This window comes from Protopterus annectens, chromosome 14.part0 (genome assembly GCF_019279795.1).
Source record: "Protopterus annectens isolate FY-2018-M chromosome 14.part0, PAN1.0, whole genome shotgun sequence".
NCBI lineage: Eukaryota > Metazoa > Chordata > Ceratodontiformes > Protopteridae > Protopterus > Protopterus annectens.
The window spans coordinates 1,151,675,655-1,151,699,208 of record NC_056748.1 but is presented as its reverse complement, the minus strand read 5'-3'; the positions used below and the strand labels follow the sequence as shown (position 1 = coordinate 1,151,699,208).

At 39.7% G+C, this 23,554-nt stretch overlaps 1 protein-coding gene across 2 annotated transcripts in view; it reads right to left on the bottom strand.

Annotated features, from left to right (window-relative positions):
• Positions 1-23,554, bottom strand: part of DNA2 (DNA replication helicase/nuclease 2) — a 1,108,563-nt gene that overhangs the window by 1,018,551 nt on the left and 66,458 nt on the right. For both annotated transcript variants that reach the window (XM_044056952.1, XM_044056951.1), the window contains exon 3: positions 13,167-13,340. In XM_044056952.1, the coding sequence (XP_043912887.1) occupies positions 13,167-13,340 (174 nt within the window). The remainder of the gene's footprint in view (positions 1-13,166; positions 13,341-23,554) is intronic.

Below are 23,554 nucleotides of genomic sequence, written 5' to 3'. Positions count from 1 at the left end.
GGTCATGTAAGAGAAGGGGGTAGTAAGAGTAGCATAAGCATATGGTAGCCAAGTACACATAAAATCAGTATAAGGGAATGGGGAGGAACTGGGGGGGGGGGCAGTACTTCAACAGTGATCTCAGACATCTAGTAGGCTCCCCATTGTAATTCCAAGACACAAATGCAAGTCCTAGAATTACAAAAATGTCAAAAGGATAAAAGCATTGTTTTGCATTTACTTCTCACCTTTTAAAGTTTTTTTTTTGTAGGGAGCAACCCTACTGCACACTGTGATAAGAGGTGATCACCATACCTTGCAGAAAAGGCAATACTCTCAAAATCAGCAATCTCAGGCTGCGTATATACAAGTTCACATTTTTAGACATTCAATTGGGCTATTCCAGAACCTGCACTAACATATCTCAGAATGTCAAACAAGTACCACATACCATTATGGCAAGCTCTCATGCCCTTTGTTTACATCACGGTTACAATAGCCCTGACTACTGGGATGAGCTCATGTTAGAAAGAAGGCCAGAAAGGAGGGGCTAGGCTGCAACATACCCTGCAGAATGTTCATATCAAACCCAGTCTTGGCCTTGGAAAACATGTCCAGTTTACATGTTTAGAAAAGCTATGGATATATGACAATATACATACTTATAAAAACAGCTCGAGTTATCACCCCTTTGAGAAAAAAGTGGTCACCTCATTGAAAAAGGCCACAGTGCCATGCTTTTCATACTGATGATTGTAACAGCTAACATTTAACACTATTTTCTACCATGGGAAGCATAGCAGAATATGACAAGAGTGGACTGCCATTTGGAAATGGTGTTAGGACATGGCTCTACCTCTCCTTCCCTCGAGCAAAGAACAACTGACGTGAGCTTGAATATCCTTGGTTCTGTGCAAATATCTCCGTTGCCTGCATACTGCTGAAAGGAAGTGCAATATTCTTTCCACACTTTTGTTTTTTTTTTGCTCCATTCAATGGTTACACTTGTTCTGGCAGAACACTGGCCAGTTATTCCTGGGCTAAGCAACAGCCCAATTGTCAAGTCATTCCTGCCCAAGAATTTCCATCAGTTTTCTGTTCCCTGGCGAAAGTCAGGAGGTAGGGAACAGCCTCAACATGTTGGTCCTGACAGCTGCAGTCTACCCTCTCCCCTCAGCAAGCCTTTCTCCAAGCTCGAAATCGCTACCTCCTTAGGGGAAAATTTGCATGCCAGTTTTCACCTCAGCTGCTAATACAAATACACTATAGAACACAACCTCAGATGGCTCAGAACTCTACTATGCGAGCACTTGGCACTCCAACCACCTCCCTACCTCCAGGAAAGGTGAGCCAGCAGCAGCCACTCACTCCCATCCACCCCGACTGCCTCATACAGGCATAAAGGTGAGGTCTGTTACAAGGCTGACCCTGTCCCTCTAAAAGACAAAGAATTTAGGACATCAAGGATTGAAGTCTGGATAGTTCTCTTGTAGAGGTGATGGATACCCTTAGAATGATAACATCTAAAAGCAGCTTTATCAGAGACCTTGGGAACATGGAGTGTATGATTCAGGGGCTGTAAATGCACCTCACTAGACTCTATACCCACCCTTCTGCAGCTCTCAGTTGACACCAAGCTCCTCTCCACATTCACCACATTTTACCAGACCCACCTTAGCTTCTCCAAGGCTCTACCCAACCAATGTCTAATACCAATGAGGAAAGTAAGGATGCTGGTGTGGTGTGATCCTACTGCTGGGGATTGTGCCTAACCCCCAAACACCCTGCTGCAGCCTTGCCATCCCCACAATTGTTGCCTTTGAGAGAAGCAAGAGCACTTCTCATTTGCAGCCCCCTGACCAATCAGTACATCACTTGTAGCATGGAGCTCGCCAGGCTCTTAACATCCCAGACTGCCACCCTCCTTCCAAGATGGGCAAGGTGACGTCACCCACTCATTCAATTGCTCCAAATAGACCAATCAGTGTCTGTGCCACTAGCTAAACTCAGGTTGTCTTACAGCACCTAAGGGTCTACTTCCTGGAGCCACAAAGAGACGCACCAAAGTTGAATCACACATGGCCCTAACAGTCTTCTCCCCAGATCTCTTCTTTGTACAGGAGGATGTCTTACTTCAATGCTAATCCAACTGGTTTTAGTCCCAAAACCAAAAATGGCAAATTATTCTGGCTTTGAGACAGATATGTAATGATTTCCGTACACAAAATGACCCCTCAGACAATCACAACTGTTAACAAGATTGACACACAAAAGTGAAGACCCAAGCCCTAGAAAAACAGTGAAAAATGGGTTTGACAGTTCTACAACTGCCAAAACGACTCTCAAAACTGACATTAATGCCATAGGGCAAGTAGTGGGAGCATCACACTCAAATGTTTTAGTACCATGCAACAGCATGGTGAGGGGGATGTTGAGATGGGAAAGAAGAAGAACAATCTTTTCTTACTGCACTAAAACCAGAGAAGGAAGAGAGGACTACCATCTCTTTTCACACATAAGGACAAAGAGGCAAAAATATAACAATATATCCAAAAAAATGTCCCCATTAACTAACACTACACCACACAAAATGGTACCCTGGTGACTAAAACAGCAGGGGAAGCAAAATAAATTTTTGCCAGAAAAAAATCTGTAAATCAAATATTTGACCTGAAAAAAAATGCTATGGAAAACCTGCAATTACCAAAGATATTCTAGAGAAAAAAATGCTCAACAAGAATCTCGGTTCATGAAGATCTGGATTGAAACGAGTTTTCGGTAATTTTCTACAATGCACAGCTGTTCAGCGACAAGACATCAGTAGATGGCAGGAGTCATAGAGCATTATGGCAGCACTGGAATAGCTCAAGTCATGGAATGTTATTCAGATGCTATGTTGACAAGTGCCTGCAGAAGAGTCCCAAAGGCTGATGTGAAGGGATAGGATCTTGTAAGGTCTAAAACTCTGACCCACCCACTCAGTAAAGACTGGGCTATTCCTGTTTGTTTCTTTCGGCTTTTCCAGGTTAGGGATCGCCACAGCGGAACTCCGTCCACTAATGATTGGCAGCTGATTTTTACGTACCGGCTTGCCAGGCCTGACGCACAACCTTCAACGAAGGTACGCCCATTCACGCATGTCTCCACGCAGAAGACACTCTAGCTGAGAATCGAACCGGAAAGTGTCTTACTGTGAGGCGACAACGCGACCACAGCACCACCACCGCAGGTACTGGGCTATTCCAGTTGAACCTGTAAAATATTCACTTCTGCCATGCTACTGTCCACTGCTAGAAAATGGAGGAAGAGGTTTGTTTAATAAAATACAGAAATAAGGGCTGCTGCTGAAAGAACTTCACCAGTAATATCAAGAACTGAGCTATGAATTGTACAAATCAGAAAGAAAATGCAAAGAATAAAAGAATCAATATTCTGTCCTAGTTAATATATTATGTCATGGCATTGGGTCTTGCATAAAATTATGCAAAAATATTAGTGGTAGAAAAGGTATTGTTCAGTTTGAAACAGATTAAGGAAGATTCTTGAAAGCAGATTTGTAGGTATTTGTTGTGCTGTTAAATCTCCGAGAAAGCTGTAGTCCTACTATCTTTCACACAGTTTGGATGTGCCCCATTCTGTGTTCCCTTTTCAAATCACAATCTTGGTTAGGACCTTTCAGGTTCATGGGTTGGCTCTAGACAAAAGACCAGTTAAGTCATTCTGAAGCCTAGCCACTTGTGCACTCAACTAGTTACTCCCCCTACTAGGAGGACTAGGCCTGGAGCTCATCCGTGATGTCCCCACTACATGAAAATAATGAGGGATGTGCTTTGCTTTGATTAACAGAGAGTAGGAGTTTGTTTCAGAGGTGGCAAATTCTTAAGAGGTGATAGATAACTGTCACACCAACTAGTCCAGTCTATGCTGCTCTCAGCTCTTGTAGACATGTAATACAACAAAAAGATCATGGCACTTACAGCTTTGAAGGTTAGGCACAGATTGCCCTGTAAGACTCTATAGGAGACAAAGAAGAGAGGCAGGGATTTTACATGCTCTGCAAAACTAAAAGACCTCGTACTAGTTTTTTTGTGAGGAACCACTGGAGTTCTTCCAAACTAAGTAAGGTGTTTCAATATGTACCAACCAAAGGTTAGTATTATTCTCTACTATGGGTTTGATGACCCCTTTAGATCAAGAACAGATTCCACTAATAAGATTACTTGGGTGATGTAGAAGGCTTTCCTAATGACAGATATATATATATATATATATATATAAAAATCAAAGGGGAGTCCATTATTTACAAAGGCGCATCGGTGTCTACTTTAACAGGGTGTCATTTATGTGGCAGGTGTGCAAGAGTTCTTATTTCTCAAACTGTAAAATGCTAGATTTGTTTGGCATTAAGCTTTAAATCACGATCCTGACCACATGTTTATTTACATTAGGCCTTCTTGAAGGATCCAAGGTTTTTGAGGGGAGTTGCTGATTGCTCCAAACTTGCAATCCTCTATGAACTTGGTTAAACAGAGGTCTTTACTGTCAGATGTGAAATCAGAGAATTAGACAATTAGAAGTGGTCCCAAAACAAAGCCCTGGGGTACACCACTGGTGACATGTCAATTGGAGGGCAGGTCCCAATGAACCAGCTGGCAATTCAATTGGTTGCACACGGGGACTGTTAGAGAGTTTGACTGGCTGAGTTGGGTGCCATGTCAAAAGCCTTAGCTAAACTGAGGTATGCTGTGTGCATGGAGTCACCCTCATGTTGTTCATCTAAGAGTCTGTATGATCTACCTTTACAAAACCAAATGGGCTATGATCTAAGGTTCATGTTAATGTAATCCTTCAACTTGAAACTGATGCTGGTAAAGCTAACAGGTCTTTAGTTGCCAGACTTCATATTGCGGCCTTCCCTTATGGAGAGGGAACTACTCTGGCATGTATCCTATGGAGAGGCTCTGGTTGAATAGTTTAAGGAGAAATTCTGACTGGAGCAGGGGATGGACATGTCCTATGGAGACAGAAACAGCCCTTTGTGTTAAATGGAATAATACAGCTAGTGTTTTTAGTTTTGGAGAGTGCTTTTAGTACCTGTTCAAAGGTGACTACCAGGGGTGGGGTATGGACTGGATACAAAGAAGTTTAAGCGTGACACAGGGGAGATGCCAGAGCTAAACTTATCTGCAAAGACCTTAGCTATATCTTCAGGAGTTGAGTGGGTGATTTCATTAGAAGTTAGTTTAGTACAATGGTGAGGGTTACTTCTCAGGTTCTTAGTAAAATTTAAAAATGCAAAATTACATGCCTTGTGGTTATCCTTGGCTGATGTAGCAATTTTAGTGTGCTACAAGCTCTGCAGGATTTTATATTACTTCCAAGTTCTTTGCTAACTTTTTTGAGATTAGTAAGTGGTAACTTTTTTTTTTGTAATAGTCATTACAAGGACACTTCTCATTCTCAAAAAGTCTATTTTCATGTAATGAAATCCAGGAAATTACACACACAATTTTACTACAGTTTCTGGTCATTACTACAATTACATCATAATTCTGTGTCTGTGAATGTGTGTGTATGAACGTACGAAATTAAAACTGATTTTAGGCACTGAGCACTCAATAAAAGAAGTGAACAGATGCATTAGCCATTGATCTACACTGGGATCATGCAGTGAATAAGAGTGCTGTCATGATTTTTCCAGTAAGGGTATGACAATGGGTGAGGGATCAAAAGCAGACTGTGCTGGGGAAGAGAAAACAGAGTATTTTGGTGCCTCAGATAGTGCAGGGTACTACATGAACAAGGACATTTGCAATGATCAAGTCAAAGAAAAGATTTGTAGAGGTGTAGATATAACAACTTATGGAAGGAGTAGTTAAAGATGGTTAGAAATATGGTGTTGGAGCTGTAAATATTTGTACTACGGTTTATTTAACATGTACTCCCTCTTATTTTACTGCATATTCAAGCATTGATCTTCCATGTAAATAGTTATGCTGTCATTTTCTTAACAAATCCCACTTTTATTTTCTTTGTATACTTAAGCAAAAATGTATGTTTGTTGTTTATCATTTTGTCTCAGGTTGTGCCTTAAAAGGGTCCCCGGACAGGTACACTCACCCAGTTAATAAATGTTAAATAAGTAAATTACTGGAGAGACACTATTAAAAAAGTGCTTTATTGGTGCCCTTGACAGGGGTTCTATAGTTAGCCAGGATTGGTCAATTAGTCTCGAACTAATGGTGTTTCGGATAAGTACAGACAAGCCACCACCATCATCTGTGGCATCCAGACCTGCAGGCCTAAACAATAAATAGGCCGAGAAAGCCCTTGAAGGAGACAATACTATCACTGCTCTGGAACCATGTTTCAGTGACAACACAAATATCCACATTTCTAACTTTAGGAAGGCCTTGAGAGAGGGCATTTACATATTTAGGCTCCTTACACTGAGACCACCTACAAATTCAGATTTGACAAACAGTGCATTAACTATACGGGAAGCCTCAGTAGACTTATACGGCCTAAAAAACAGCACTAAGAGGGGTACAGAATGTCTAAGCCAGTATGCAAAACCTCCACAGTGAAGTGTAGGCTATATTTGCAGACGTAGGCAGCACCTGTCTTCCATTTCTGTCCAGATTAACTTCTTTAATAACCAACGTGTGTTCATCATCTTTTGCTTGAATTGTGGCATCATTCCTAGTGATGGTTGGACACTGCTTAACGTTAGCCTCCTTCCACCCTTATGCTGAGAGCTCTACATTGTGCTCCTCGTCATACAGTCTAAGGGAGGTGCATCGCAAGTCACTAACACTTAGGTTAATGACGACCATGTAGTATTCAAATTTAGAGTGAAAAGACATACATGCATCAGTGATAGGAAGGTCCTAACAGTCATCTGAATGTTACATTGTCTATGCTCAGTCTTGCTATAGGCACTGGGGTGTAGCAGTCCAAGTGTTGCAAGGAACAGCTCATTACCAGGAAGAGCACTCGCTACAATCGTATGCACTGTCATACTGTAGTGTACCTTAAACCGTCCGCTGTACTAAGCACAGCACTTTCCTGATGTCGGGAGACTGCTTTTCAAGTCAAACCTAACATCATAGTACAAAGTAGGCTGGTTGTCTCACAATAAACGAAAAGCAAAATGGCTATACAGGTAAAACCCAGTATATAAAAAAGGAGAAGTATATGAGAGAAAACACTATACCGGGTACCACACAATAACGTCTTTATTTAAACAAAGTAAAAAGGAGAGGTGAGCGCTTTCACAACCTTCGTTGCTTCATCAGACAAAGAATTAACTGTTCAACTGCTTGTTTTATATCACTCTCAGTCAAAATTTTTTTCCAATTAGTGACATCATACAACTTTTGAAAATTTAAAGGCATATATGACAAGAATATTGTAAAATACGCATATGAATATAAAATATATATACAAAAATGTAAAGTATGTTCATATTTATGCATATCTAATTTAAAACAGTTAAATAATCTCATTAAAATGCATATATATAAAAAATGCATATAAATAAAATGCATAGTATATTCATATTTATGCATATCTAATTTAAAACAATTAAATAATCTCATAAAAATGCATATATATAATATATATATATAAAAAGAATGCATAATACAAAATATATAATAAAAGAAATATATGTATATATATATTTTTTATTTTATGCAAAAAATTAATTGTGTTGAAGGCGTCTAGCTTTAAGAAATGGAACCAGTGATGTACAACCATTTAAGCCTGGATATCTATCAGCATTGAGCTTGATAATCCATCTTTGTTCTCGGCTCTCTGTGAAATTTTCGATATCTCCTCCCCTCGCATTTCTATGTATATGTTGTAAAACAAAGAACTTGAAAGAGTGTGAAGGGTCAGTGTTTAAAACATGTTGAGCAAGCGCACTAGTAGTTTTGTTATTTCTGATGTCTCTTATGTGTTCCAATATTCTATCCTTTAAGTTTCTATTTGTTTTTCCTATATAGAAGGCATGACATATTTGGCAGAAACAAAAATAAATAACATCTGTGGTTTTACAATCTGCATATGAATGAGAGTATAGTGTAAAATTTCTAACAGGATGAATATATGGTGTAGTACTATGAATATGTGTACAAGCAGTACAAGACCTACAAGGAAAAGTACCTTTGCGTCTGGAATTTTAGGTAGTTTTTTTTGACGTCTTTATTACACAATTGTTGTTTTAATGTTAGATTATTTCTGAAACTGAAACTAGGTGCATTACCAATGAAAGAATGTAAACAAGGAATCTCATGTAAAATGTGCCAATGTTGTTTAATAATATTAGTATACTGATTAACATTATTAGCATACTGAAAAACCGCTCTAATGCTATTATTTTGTGTATTATTTCCCAAATTACTGCTGACGTAATAGAATTAGAAGATTGAAAATCCGCTTTACATTTAGAGTCCCTGAGTGTCCAAGCATCAGAAATAGTTCTATCTATTTCATCCATATGATATCCTCTTCTTAAAAAATCAGTTTTCAATTTATTCAAAGCTAGTACTGCATCATTATCATTGTTGTGTAATCTTAATGTTCTGTATACCTGCCCCTTGAGCACATTTCTTGGAATGTGTCTAGGATGCATACTGGTTTTGTGAAGGTATGTATTTTTCTTCGTGGGTTTGTGAAAAATTTTGCTGGTAAAACCTGTCAACTCTGATTTGATTATATGTACATCTAAGAAATCAATCTCAGATGTAGAAAATTTGTATGTGAATCTCAGAAAATCAGTAGTTGTATGCAAATAGTTAATAAATAATATAAGCTCAGATATATTGCCTTTCCATAATAAAAAAACATCATCCACAAAACGTGTATACCATAAAAGCGGACTAATAAATGGATTCTTATCAGAAAAGACATGTGTTTGTTCCCAGAATGTAAGAGATAGATTAGCATAACTATTTTCACATGGTGTGCCCATGGCAACGCCGATCTGTTGCAGAAAGAATTGTTCTTCAAAATATACATTATTTTCCAGAATAATCTCTAACAAACTGCATATAAGTTGTATTTTTTCATTGGTGAAGCAATTATTTCTTGTAAGAAAATTTCTAATCATATTAATGCCCCATGTATTCGGGATACTTGTAAACAATGACTCTATATCCATAGTAACAACAGCAAAGTCATTAATATCTGATAAACTTTCAATTCTATTATGTAATTTCTCTAGAAACATTTTGGTGTCTCTTAAAATATTTTCACATTTGTCTAAGAGCACATGCAGTGTACTTTCAACATAAATAGACAGTGGTTCTGTACACCAACCAGTGCCTGAGACTATGGGACGCATTGGTGGCAGACTTCTGTCTTTATGAACCTTTGGTAAGCCATAAATCTTAGGAATAGTTGGATTCAAGACATTAAAGTATTTAAACAGTGGTTCATCTATTAAATAGGTTCATAGGTTCATACTAGGCTATCTGCCCGAGGGCATTTACAAGCCTAGCCCATAGTTTTGTGGCTTACGCCACCCCTTTAGTATGGGGAACTATACCCATTATTTTGCTGTGCCTCTGTTGAGCAGTGACACTGAGGTAATCCCTGGGGTATATCTGCGATCTCCCATCCATTGGTCAAGATTTCTCTTGAACAAGGCCAGCGAGGTGCTCTGCCTCACATATACCGGGATTTTATTCCACAGCATAGGGAGTCTTTGGGTGATGAATCTATCCCTCCAGCACGTCCTATTAATAGCCGTGTCGAGGTTTAAGTCTCCCGCCCTTGTGGCTCTGATGGATCTAGATTTTTTGAGGTGAAGCATATTCATCAAATCTGGGTTTGACATGGCCTTGTATGTTAGGCAAAGGTCACCTCTGAGCAAGCGTAAGCGTTTACTGAATAGAGCTGGAGTTCTTTCAGTCGGGCAGCATAGGACAGATGTTTGAGACCATTTATCCTTTTGGTGAGGAACTTTTGTGGCCTCCCCAGCTGCTGCAAGTGTCGGAATCAGTAATTAATAAGTCAAAAATCAAAAAAGACACTTTATCAATGATGGCATTCACTGTAACTTTTGAGATTCCTCTGTATGTATCATTATTAAGCAGTAACTTATACATTTGTTGTACATACAATTGCTTATCTAAAATAACAATACCTCCACCTTTATCTGCCTGTTTAATAACGACAGAATTCAAGTTCTTTAGTTCATTCAGTGCTCTATATTCACTTGTATTTAGATTTCCATAGTAATAGTCACTCAAATTATCATCATATATCTGCCTAAAAGATGTTTCACATATATCAAGAAATCTTTGTATACTCGGGGGAGTATAAGGAATGAAAGTGCTAGGCTGTTTAAACACATTCATATTATTTGTAACATTGTTTGGGAACAAAACTTTTAGAGACAAATTCCTGCCTAATAATTTAAGGTCTTTAATCATTTCTGTAAGATTAGCCTTTCTAGCAGGTATAAATGAAAGGCCCTTATTTAAAACATTCAACTGTTCCGGTGTTAAAATAATAGAGGAAAGGTTCAAGATCAAACCTGTAGTTAAGTCCATCTCCTCTTCGGAGAATGTACTGCTCCTTCCAGTGAACCCAGTTGCAGTGACTGTCCTTTGTGTACATATTGTTTCATTCGATTCTTGTAAGGTAGTGGTACTCTCAAAGTGAAGTCGCCTTGTTTGCTGGCATCTAAAAAAATACTTTCTGTGTTTTCAGTCACTTGTATGTTTGAAGTTCCTTCCTTTCTTAGAGTCGATGAAGTATGACTTGTAAATAGGAAAAACTGCATATGTTTTCTTTGGAATAGCTCCTAATTTACTGTTTTTATCTTTTAAATTACTGTTTTGTTGGTCAGAGAACTCAGAAACGGAGAGTTAAACTGGTGTTCTTCTCCTCTTGCATACAAGCTGTTTCAGTTGTCAGAGAACAGGGAGTGCCTTGTGTAACTGCAGCATAGGTGGAATCTGAATTTAAAGGTGTAGTATGCACATTCCTTGCCTTGTCAGAAACAGTTTGATGTCTAAACTTATTTTCTTTGGGCCATGAGAAGACATTATTTAAAGCAAAATCTTTTTTGTTTCTGTTAAGTTTTGATAGTTTAATGTTTTGCAGCTTCCTTTCATATGACATGATGTTATCCTGAAGTTCATTCATTTTTAGAAAAACTGTATCTTGTACAAAGTTCTTATTAATAATTGATTCTGTGGCAATAATTTCAGCTTTAAGTTCATTCTCAATGGGTAGAAAAAAGTCAATTAAGAGATCCATATATTTTGTACTGAATTGTAAATTCAATTCTTGCCATTTTCTCAAAAGAATAGGAAAAGACTCACCATATGTAGGCATATTCAGTATTCTTAGACCACGTGGAATAATTTTGGAGTCTAGTGATGCTTGCAGATGTAACCGTTGCCATTGGAGTCTTTTGTATTTGTACATCAGATTCTCAAGTTTTTTATATTGGTTAAAGAATTCTGATAGATCTTGGTTGTTTCTATTATCTTGTATATTTTCACTGAAAGACGCTGTAAGTAGTGGATTATTTGGAATATCCAGTATTCTAAGAAATCTTTGATGGTGACCATCATTCGATGAGTTGGTATCTAAGTTCTCCATAGACGCGTGTGTCCTTTTGCCGAATAAAAATAAACTAATAAACGAAAAGCAAAACGGCTATACAGGTAAAACCCAGTATATAAAAAGAGAAGTATATGAGAGAAAACACTATACCGGGTACCACACAATAACGTCTTTATTTAAACAAAGTAAAAAGGAGAGGTGAGCGCTTTCGCAACCTTCGTTGCTTCATCAGACAAAGAATTAACTGTTCAACTGCTTGTTTTATATCACTCTCAGTGAAAAATTTTTTTCCAATTAGTGACATCATACAACTTTTGAAAATTTAAAGGCATATATGACAAGAATATTGTAAAATACGCATATGAATATAAAATATATATACACAAAAATGTAAAGTATATTCATATTTATGCATATCTAATTTAAAACAGTTAAATAATCTCATTAAAAATGCATATATATAAAAAATGCATATAAATAAAAATGCATAGTATATTCATATTTATGCATATCTAATTTAAAACAATAAAATAATCTCATAAAAATGCATATATATATATATATATATATATATATATATATATATATAAAAAAAGAATGCATAATACAAAATATATAATAAAAGAAATATGTATATATATATTTTTATTTTATGCAAAAAATTAATTGTGTTGAAGGCGTCTAGCTTTAAGAAATGGAACCAGTGATGTACAACCATTTAAGCCTGGATATCTATCAGCATTGAGCTTGATAATCCATCTTTGTTCTCGGCTCTCTGTGAAATTTTCTATATCTCCTCCCCTCACATTTCTATGTATATGTTGTAAAACAAAGAACTTGAAAGAGTGTGAAGGGTCAGTGTTTAAAACATGTTGAGCAAGCGCACTAGTAGTTTTGTTATTTCTGATGTCTCTTACGTGTTCCAATATTCTATCCTTTAAGTTTCTATTTGTTTTTCCTATATAGAAGGCATGACATATTTGGCAGAAACAAAAATAAATAACATCTGTGGTTTTACAATCTGCATATGAATGAGAGTATAGTGTAAAATTTCTAACAGGATGAATATATGGTGTAGTACTATGAATATGTGTACAAGCAGTACAAGACCTACAAGGAAAAGTACCTTTGCGTCTGGAATTATAGGTAGTTTTACCCGGTATAGTGTTTTCTCTCATATGGTTGTCTCACAAGCCAGCGAAACAGAGTGGCATCTGCAAACAGAACTTTAAAGCAGACCACAAGAGCACACTGGCCAGTTAAAGTTAACCACTGCTATGTTGCCAAAAGTAATTCATCCAGAAACAGGAGCAGTCGACCCTTCTTTATCAGGAGCGAATTAGCCAGACTAGTTTCAAATGCACAGTTACTGCAGCATAAAACAGAATTTTTATATCAGCAATGGCACACTCCAAAGAACAAAGTTACTTCTCATGTGTTGTGGGACTGTTGTCTTTATTTACGTCCAGCAGTAGAGCTAATGGCTGCAGGCCAACAAAACGTCAGTGCTGGCACTGGATCCTTAAACACTGCCAGCATATAACCCTAACGTAGAAGGTCACATACAAGCAAACACAATATACAGTGGCATCAGGACTTACCAATCATCCTTGAGGATGCACAACTCTTCATCACAAGATGACCTGGAGGCAGTTATGGTAAGGTGCTTCTCAGAACACCCCTTTGCATTCACTGCCTCTTTTACTGCCAAGACAACATATCTGTTGAACAGACCCTTACAGAGTCTGGCATCAGCTGGAAAAACAGGTTTCTTCCTGTGAATAAAAAACAGCAAATGTAATATGAAATACTGTCAATAATAAACATGTTAACATTTCAATATAATGCAATTTATTAACACTAAATGAGGTTATATCAAGCTACAAAAACAAACAGTGAACACATACTCCAAGGATTACCTTTTTCAATAGACTGTTGTCTTTGTAATCCAGTGGTTCAGTGACTCGAATCTGTGAATGGACTTGGATCACTAGTAGCATTGGATTTTTTTTAAAGGGGATGAGATGAGATGGTGGGAGGCTGGTGCAGGGTTGGATTCTCAAATGGGGTAATTGGCCAAGCTTAAAATGGCTTATAAGGGCAGTTAGCCTAGTACTAATCTATGAAGGGTTCTAATACCATGACGGGAGTGAATCCCATTCCTAAGTCAAAGTATGATTAAAGTTCATAAAATTAGTATTGTTTCATTCTTTAATGTTAGCCAGAAGTGCTCTTCACAGCACCCGTAATACGCACAGTAATGACTCCTTGTGGAATTTGTACAGAGTTGCATGTATTGGTAACGTATCACAGTACAACTGCAAATTCTTTTTATAAGACCCATTGCTCCTACTACTATTGGAATTGTCTGGGTATCCTTCTTCCACATTGGCTTGCTTCTGTCTGCAAATCCTGGTATTATATGACTGTCTGTCTCTTTCTCTCTCTCTGTACACAAGACACTGTAGTCACTGGGTGTAGCGATTTCAATGATCAATGCTACTTCTGTCTTCTTTTCATGGACTACTAGCTGTACTATATATACTATTACTATGCCTCACAGTATGGTCTTTCTGCCATTAGTATATCACAACCAGCAACAGCATATGCGGCTGTTTCCAGTTCTGTTTTACAAAACCTACAGTTATCTGTTTCTCCCACATGTTCAATGAACTCTACAAACCAACGTGTACGTTTCAACTGTCTTGGGTTGCCAATATTAACCTTTCATCTCTTGGTTTGAATTTATCTCTCCTTAACCATTCCTACATTCGATCCTGATCAACATGAGGTTCTTCCAGAAGTTTTCTATAGTTGCAAGTATATTTAATCATTTTCCACATTTCTTGTTTTTCATCTGATCCTTCACCTTATATATTTTTTTTTTGGCACATTCAGTTGCTGCCTGATTTTTTTTGATTTACATTCCCACTTGACACTGATATGCTTCTGTTAAACTAAACAGAAAAGTCATTTTAAACTTATTCTCCTCAGGTTTTAAAACTTTCACTCAGGTCCGTACATGTAATCATTGTCGAGGAGGCCCATACCGCTTTCAGAATGAGGAATATATAGTCGTGGTATACACTGATTTTTATAAATATCATTTGACGAGCATGAAGCATCCTTCTCACCTGTCAAACAAATCCAACACCTTTTGGGCTCAGTCAGTCACTCCAAAACTGCATACTCCTCTCCTTATGAGGAGGGTTCAAGTGGTAAGCAAGCTCCTGCGCGACATCTGATGGATAACAGGGGTCTTGCAGGTCGTCTGCTATTACAGGGGGCAGCAACAACATCCTGACATTAAATCACATTGGAGGTGCGGATGTGCATCCTACACGGGCTACTGCACACGGACTCGTGGATGTGGATTTATGGACAGGTTGGGGCTAAGTGCATTGTCAACCTGTAAGTAAGGTACCAGAGATGGCAGCACTATGTCTCCCCAGTCCCTGTCACCCCAATAAACTTAATCCTCTGCAACTCTGCCTAGATGGGACCCTGGCTGGTACACAACAGACCTAAGACAGGTCCCCAAGTTTGGGATACTATACAACCCCCCAAACATTTCACCCAGACCAAGTCCGTAAGTTCAGGACACTGTCCAACTCCAGTCTTTTGCTCAGTCTATGAAACTGCCTGATCAAGGACTACATCCAAGACTTGCCCATAATGATGGTGGGCCCTGAAGATGGACAGAGCTATGGGCTGAGAATGGACTGAAGTCAGGAATGGATCTACCTACAAGCAATCCTGTGCTTTTCAGCAAGCTGAGGGCTGGTAAAGCACGGTATGGGGTCTACAGTACTAAAATTTTTTTTCAAACTTCTAAGTAGAGCACTTGGTGACATAAGTGTCAAGTAACCCCTATTGCCAAAGTCTAACCAGTTTCATTCTATCTTAGCCGTTTACTCTGTAAATGTGGAATATTACTTCCACCTCCTTAGTTGGCTTCTGTTCTTTCATTCTCATTACATTTTTTTCTGCTGGTAGCTTCCCAAATTCTGCAAAGTGGCTAATGAATGTTATAATCCTCTCCGTTTCTAGTCCACATCATTACATACAGACCAACAAAAACAAAGTCAATTAGGTGTGCTGCCATGCTCCGTGATAGCTGGTCTCTGTGTAAAGAAGATACTTAGAAACCCTACAAAGTCTCCAGCTTGCTCCATGAACAAGAATCTAAGGAATATTCTGTGATGCCAGTACAAATGGCCACTAAATAATACAAGACACTTAACTAAAGCTTCACAAGCATACAATGTCACTCTAATCCCAAACCTAAAACCAGATAAGTAATGCATAAAGTTATGTGAATCTCACAATAATTCACGACCTGTAGCTAGATTGCCTTCTCCTAATACACAACCGAACGTGCACTTCTGGCAGAAGACTACTCAGCACTCAGAACTGCTGCTATGTTGACCTCCCTGAGTTAGCCGTCAGTGGTCCTCTTTATATGCTGCTGCCTTCCATAAATCCCCAGTTTCTCTGCACCAACTGCTGCAGAAAAATAATAAAACCCCTCACAGCATACAAAATGAAGGACAGCATAAATGAGACAGAAAAGGCTAGGGAGAGGCTCCTAAATGATACAGACCTGAAGGGAGGTGGGCAAGATGCATCCTGTAGTCCAGTGTACCATCTCACAGATCCTGTAAAATGCAGAGTACCACATGACTTTGGTATCCAGCATTTCTTAACAGAAACTTTCCAGCGTGGTGGCTCTTTTGAAATCACCATTCATAAATGTAAGCCCCCCCCCCCCCAAAAGACCTGCACTGGGATACTGCACCCAATTTGTAAATCATAGCAAAAATAATCAAACTGAACCTAGCTGTACAGCACAGATGGCACTGAAGAAGAAGTGCTAAGGGGATGGTAAAAAGCCACCAACTACCCTAATGGAATATGCTTAGGGAGAACTAGAAAATTAGCAACTGCCCAAATTGAATGCGTTTTGGGAACACAAAATTCAAAATATTTATTTCCTTCTACGGATAGCATGACTGAAACATTAAATGTGTTGTGCATACTTACTGCCCTTGGTCTCTTTTACGTGAGTAGAATTTAAAGACAACTTAGGTCTAGAATTTATGATCATCAATACAATATTTTAAACAAGGACAATATGAATACTTTAAGCATTCTATTTGTTGCTCCAAATTTAACAGCTCTCTCAGAGTATCAACGTAAGAGACAACTTGTCAAAAAACTGCCTTGGAATGCTGTGAATTTAAATGACATATATGGTTAAATGCTACAACATTTCCAAGTATAAAAGTTTGTGTGTGTGTGTGTGTGTGTGTGTGTGTGTGTGTGTGTGTGTGTGGGGGGGGGGGGGGGTCATTGTGGTCTAGTGGTTAGGATCACTCTTAGCATCATGGCCCTGTTTGATTCCCACTCAGGAATTTCAATACATTTATTTAGCAATTTTTTTTATTTACGTACATGTACGTTTTACATACTTTTTCCATCTGTTTAATACACTTTTCTTATGGTTTGTTGAACTTGTTGCATTACCAGTTGCATGATTTACATCCTACGTAATGTGTTTCAACAATTTATTACAAAGTTTTGACAAAGTCTTAATATAGTTTGATGATGAAAGTGCTCAACATTATATTAAATTTTCTTTCCTGTAGTAAATCCTAAGCATTTTTTCTTTTTTGTCTGGGTTACTACTAAGCATTTTTTTCATGCTTTGTGAAAGAGTAGTTGTGCTGTTGTCTGAGTTAACATTGCATATTAGCTTCTCCAAAACAAGTCCCACTGAGGCCATAGGACCGTGTAACAGAGGCCTCACAGAAAAAAAAAAGGCAACCCCCCCCCCCGGGGCCTCGGCTGAAAAAGGGCATGTGCCCAGTCAGACTATCCCAGTTAACAAATATCTTGGACAGGCAGGATAGCCTGGATGGCTTTTTCATTCATTTATAGGATGGGTGTCTGGCAGGAGGATGGAAGGGCACTGGGTTTAGGGGGAAAAAAAAAAGGGAAACTTCTAATCCCCCAGATATAGGAGTCATCACCCAGTTGACATAGTAACTGCCTTTCACTCCAACAGGTGAATGGACAAAGTCTTCAAATGTCTTTAGAAGGCAGCAGTCAGGCAACTCCTCCTCTGAAATCGGTTTGATCCCAGTATCTACATCCTCCGGCTTGTCAAATTTCTAGTCTTGGAAATTGCAAGAAGGGAGATTTTGTGATGAAGGTACCATATTTGCCAAAATCCAAGGTTCATAGGTAGGTACTAGGCTATTGGCCCTAGGGCTTATATAAGCCTAGCCAAAAAGGTACCCTGGCTTTCGCCACCCAAGAAAATTATTTTCCTGTGCCCCTGTCAAGCAGAGCCACAGAAGTGATCCCCGGGGTGAATTTCCTATTTCCCATCCAATCATCAAGATTCTTCTTGAAGAGTGCTAATGAGAAGCTCTGTTTGACATAGGTAGTCTGTTCCAGAGTATGGAAAGTCTCTCGGACAGGAATCTATCCTTCCAGCATGTTCCGTTTATTGTGGTGACAAAGTTTAGGTCCCCAGAGCGTATAGCTTGTAGGGACTGGGATTTCTTTAAGTGGAGCACGTCCAACAGCTCTGGGTTTGACATAGCTTTGTATGTTAGGCAGAGATTGCCACTGAGTAGGCGATATGCTACGGAGTAAAGCTGGAGTTTTTTGAGACGGTCTGCGTAGGGCATCTGTTTGAGGCCAGTAATCCTCTTTGTGAGGTATTTCTGCAGCCTTTCCAGTTGTTGTAGATGTCTTGTGAGGTACATACCAAAAGGGGCGTTGTACTCTATAATGGGTCTAATGAGTGACGAGTAGAGGGGAACAATGACCTCTTTTTTCCTGGATGAGAAACCTTTTATGATGAGGTGTGCCACGTAGAAGGACTTCCTGACTACTGTGGCGATGTGACTATCAAAGGAGAGACTACTGTCCACCTGGGTCCCAAGGTCTCTTATCACGCATTCGGTGTTAAGTAGATTGCTGCCTATGTGGTAGTTCATGGGTACAGAGTTTTTACCAAAGGGGATGACACTGCACTTTTTGGCATTGAGCTTGAGGCCATGGCTCTGACACCAGGCATGTCTCAGTGAGGCCCTTCTGTAGATGTTCATATCATTTGGGGACTTGACTACGGCTCCTAGTTTGCAGTCATCTGCGAACTTCGTTAGCCAAAGGCCTTCTGTGTTATACTCTATTATGGGTCTGATGAGGGCTGAGCAGAGTGGTGCGATGACCTCTGTAAACCTAGATGTCATGTCCTTACTTATAAGTTGAACAACACAGAAAGATCTTCTTACCACCTTGGGCACATTTTGGTCAAAGGCTAGGTTACCATCTACATGGAATCGGGAATCCCTAACAAGTGAATCAACTTTTAGGGGGGTTTTATTAATGGCATAGTTACCAGGGGTGGCAGACTTCCCAAAAGGTACTAGAATGCATTTCTCGGTATTAAGTTTTAAGACATGGGTTTGGTATCAAGAACGTATATGTATTAGACCCTCCTGAAGGGAATTATCGGTGAACTTGGTCAGTCAGAGGCCTCGGACATGTTTAACCTCCAAGCAGTAGATGCCAAAGAGAAGCAGGACCAGCAAAGAGCCCAGAGGGATTCCACTAGTGGCTGGCCTCATTGTGGAGGTGGCCTAACCAATCCCAAACTCTTAGGTCCTATCCATGAGCTAGCAAGCTAACCAGTGTGTTATTATGAAGGAGTTTATGCCCAGTTCCGTAACTGTTGACAATGACCGAGTGGTGTACTGTATCAAATGCTTTAGCCAGCCACAAATAGGCAGTATGCACTGCTTTCCCCTCATCCACGTTTTTATGACCTTTTCAAAGAAGTTCACCAGATTCGGAAAGCGTGACCTTCCTTTGACAATGCCAAACTGGGATCCAAGGCCTCCAAACACTGGATCTATGTCCTTATTTATAATTTCCAGGATAATTATTTCCATGGCTTTGCAAATAAGACTAGCCACAGTAATTTAGGTGCAGTTTCCAGGATCTGAAGGTCCTCTCTTATTAAAGGAGATGACAGTCACAGTCCTGCATTCTCAAGTGTTGGAGGCCTTGACTGACCAAGTTCACCGATAATTCCCTTCAGGAGGGTCTAATACATATACGTTCTTGATACCAAACCCATGTCTTAAAACTTAAGATCTCAGTGCAAACTTCTCCCCCCCTCCCCACCAAAAGGGCAAATATCTATCCCAGCAGAGTGCTTCCCCCCTGACATCTCAGATGCTCAGGTAAGAGCCGCCCTCTCCAAAGCAAAAAACACAGCATCAATGGGACCAGACAGTGTCTCGGGCTGCGTCCTACATGAACTCCAAGAAGAGCTAAACCCAAACATAAAACTACTGTTCAATCTCAGCCTTACTACAGGATATGTGCCCAAAGAGTGGCGTACAGCAACAGTGGTCCCTCTCCATAAAGGTGGTGCCTCAACGGATCCTGGAAACTATCGCCCCATAAGCCTGACTAGCTTGGTCTGCAAAGCTATGGAAAGGATCATCATGGACCTCATAAAGAAAGATATTGGGGACCTGCAGACACTGGATCCTACCCAGTTCGGCTTTGTTAAGGGCAGATCCTGCCTCTTAAACCTGGTTGATTTCTTTGAAACAATCACCAAGGCCATTGACGAGGGGAAGGTGGTCCACACAGCCTACCTGGTCCTCACAAAAGCCTTCGATACAATACCCCACTCGGGCATTATAGATAAGCTCACCAGCTTAAATATAAACCCCTATGTCACTAGATGGATTGCAAACTGGCTCAAGGACAGAACCCCCATGGTTAGAATTGCTGGAGCCATGTCAGACTCCAAACCAGTTACAAGTGGTGTCCCACAAGGCTCAGTCCTGGGACCTCTCTTGTTCGGTATATATTTCTCGGAGGTACAGGCCAACACGGAAGGACTGTGGCTAACCATGTTCGCAGATGACTGCAAACTGGGCGCCATAATCGACTCTCCAGCCGACACAAGCATCCTCCAAAAGGGCCTCATAGAAACAGACAACTGGTGCCAGAACCATGGCCTCAAGCTAAATGCCAAAAAGTGTATCGTTATCCCCTTTGGCAAAAACAAAGTGCCCACAAATTACCACATAGGTGGCAATCCATTAAGTACAGAAGAAGTAATTAGGGACCTGGGGACCCAAGTAGATAGCAATCTCTCATTTGACAACCACGTGGCCAAAGTGGTTAGAAAAACATTTTATATAGCCCACCTAATCATGAAGGGATTCACATCTAGATCAGGGGAGGTCATCGTGCCTCTTTACTCATCCCTCATCAGGCCCATAATGGAGTACAATGCCCTTTTGGGATGTACCTTACCAGACACCTGCAGCAACTGGAAAGACCCCAAAAGTACCTCACCAAGAGGATCAAAGGGCTCAAACAGATGCCCTATGCTGCCCGGTTAAAGAAACTCCAGCTCTACTCAGTGGCATACCGCCTGTTCAGAGGCGATCTGTGCCTGACGTATAAAGCCATGTCCAACCCGGAATTAATGGACATGCTGCACCTCAGAAAATCCAAATCCCATCGAGCTACGCGCTCGAGAGACTTGAACCTCAGCACTGAAATAAATAGGACATGCTGGAGGGACAGATTCATAACCCAGAGGCTCCCTTCACTCTGCCTAACCTGGACTGGGATTTTATTCCAGAGTCCCTCATTGACTCTCTTCAAGAGGAATCTTGATGAGTGGATGGGAGATCATAGGTTTACCCCAGGTATCACTTCTGTGTCACTGTTAGACAGAGGCACGGTATACTAACCTCGAAAAAGGGCATAGCAAAATAAATTTAAAATGGGTGGCGAAAGCCAAACACATTCTGGCTAGGCTTATAAATGCCCTAGGGCAGATAGCCTAGTATGAACCTATGAACCTAAGACACATAGCATGTTTTAAGACTATAGTTAAATAGTGACTCCAGGGGTCCTGATAAGTCATATTTTAGACTGCTCTCAGGATTTGGAGGGGGAATGAACTTTGTTGACAAACTATCACTTAATAAAATATACTTTGCCTTGGAATAGCTCCTGTTACTGGTATTACTGGGGTTATGCAGTTCACTTTAATTTCAAAGGAGATAGCTTTATGGTTTGACCTTACCAGGGAAGACAAGACATTTGGGGAGGGGTGCAGCATTCTCCCATGTTTCAGTATGGGGTTCAGTATGTTGGAGCATATTCAGTGTTTAGGCAAGGGTGTTTTTACTAAGTCCAGGAATCTCTGTGCCTGCAGATATGAAGTCATGTAGAATTCTCAGTCTATAGAGGGGTAATTAAACGTGCACATGAATAGGGTATTAGGTTGGATGGTGTCTCCAGTATGTCCAAACATGCATTATGAGCTTCTTGGAATATGGAAGATGACCTATAGCTGGCTAGGATATGGCACATGAATTCATCTATGGAGATCAGCATGTGGAGAAACTCCAGCAAGTTATCCTGTCTAACTAAGAGGTGTGTATGTGTGTGTGTGTGTAAATATCTATCTATATATATATATATATATATATATATATATATATATATACACACACACACACACACACACACACACGTACACTCATACATACATATACACACACTCGTATTCATATACATATATATACACACACATATATTCATATATACACACATATATATTCATATATACACACACATATATATTCATATATACACACACATATATATATATATATATATATATATATATATATACACACACACACAAACATATATTCATATACATATATATACATACACATGCACGCGCACACACGATACACATGCGCGTGCACTCACACAGACACACACAGACACACAGTAGCTACTGGTCTAAAAGTGTGGGAGGCACTGAAAACTTGCACTGCTGGGGTAATCCCTCCAACTTTAAAACCATGTCTCTAATGCACAGATGTCACTTTTCTCAACTATGAGGAGGACTTGGAAGTAGTGTATTTTTTTTTTTTTTGTAAGACTCCTGGCAGTAACTAAGTGAGGTTCAATTGAGCTCATTTTGCTAAGTCAGTAGGTCTGTCAATCTGGCATTGCTTAAAAAGCACCATGGAGTTGATAAAGTTTTACCAAGTATTCGAAAGCCTAGACAGGATAGGTGCCGACCATCCTTGGCAAAACAATCTGGTCTGTTAACTAAGCTGACAACCACTGGATCCCTTAAAAATGGCACCACAAAGACATGCAACTGATAAAAATCAATCACCTTTTTTTCATATTGTGGCATCATCCACGGTGATAGCAATATGCTGCTCAGTGCTAGGCTCACACCAGCCAAAGACACAGTCTGAAAGTTCCATAAAGTCTCTTTTCATACAGTCCAGCAAGATACATCTGCGGTCATTTACATCATCGTAGACTGTTATGGAATGATAGGGTACCTTTGATGTAATAACTTGACTTTGTGATTTGGAAGATCCTGGCTCCAGATAAGTAAAGTACAATTGTGTAAGTCAACATAACAGTAGATGTTAGATTGATCAATGGTGCAGTAGCCTTTGCTACAAGGCATTATATCCTGGCAAAGGATTCAAAAGCCATTCAGCTCAGCTTCCAAAGCTTTAGAGAACCTTCCATGTGCAGAGATTGTCAGGAAGCTTGAGCTGAGCTGACTAAAAGACAAGTCTTGGTGCCAAACTCTTCACAGCTTTCCTGCCAAAAAGTGAGAGAGAGCCTGAGCCCTGAAAAGGCAAACACCACATCAAAAAAATAAGTGGGTTGGAGGAAGGGAGTCACTAATGCAGCAGTGATTTGAAGTGACAAGGGAAGTTGATGCTGAGACCAGAAAGACTTCCGACATTATTGCATCTTTCATGCGGAGTCTTGCAAAGGTTATCATGAGAATCATAGATGCCACGAGACCCAAAATCCTAAAGCTTTCGCTCACAGTGACCAAAATCTGATTGAAAAACCTTGGAAATTGATCTAGATACAGATCTAC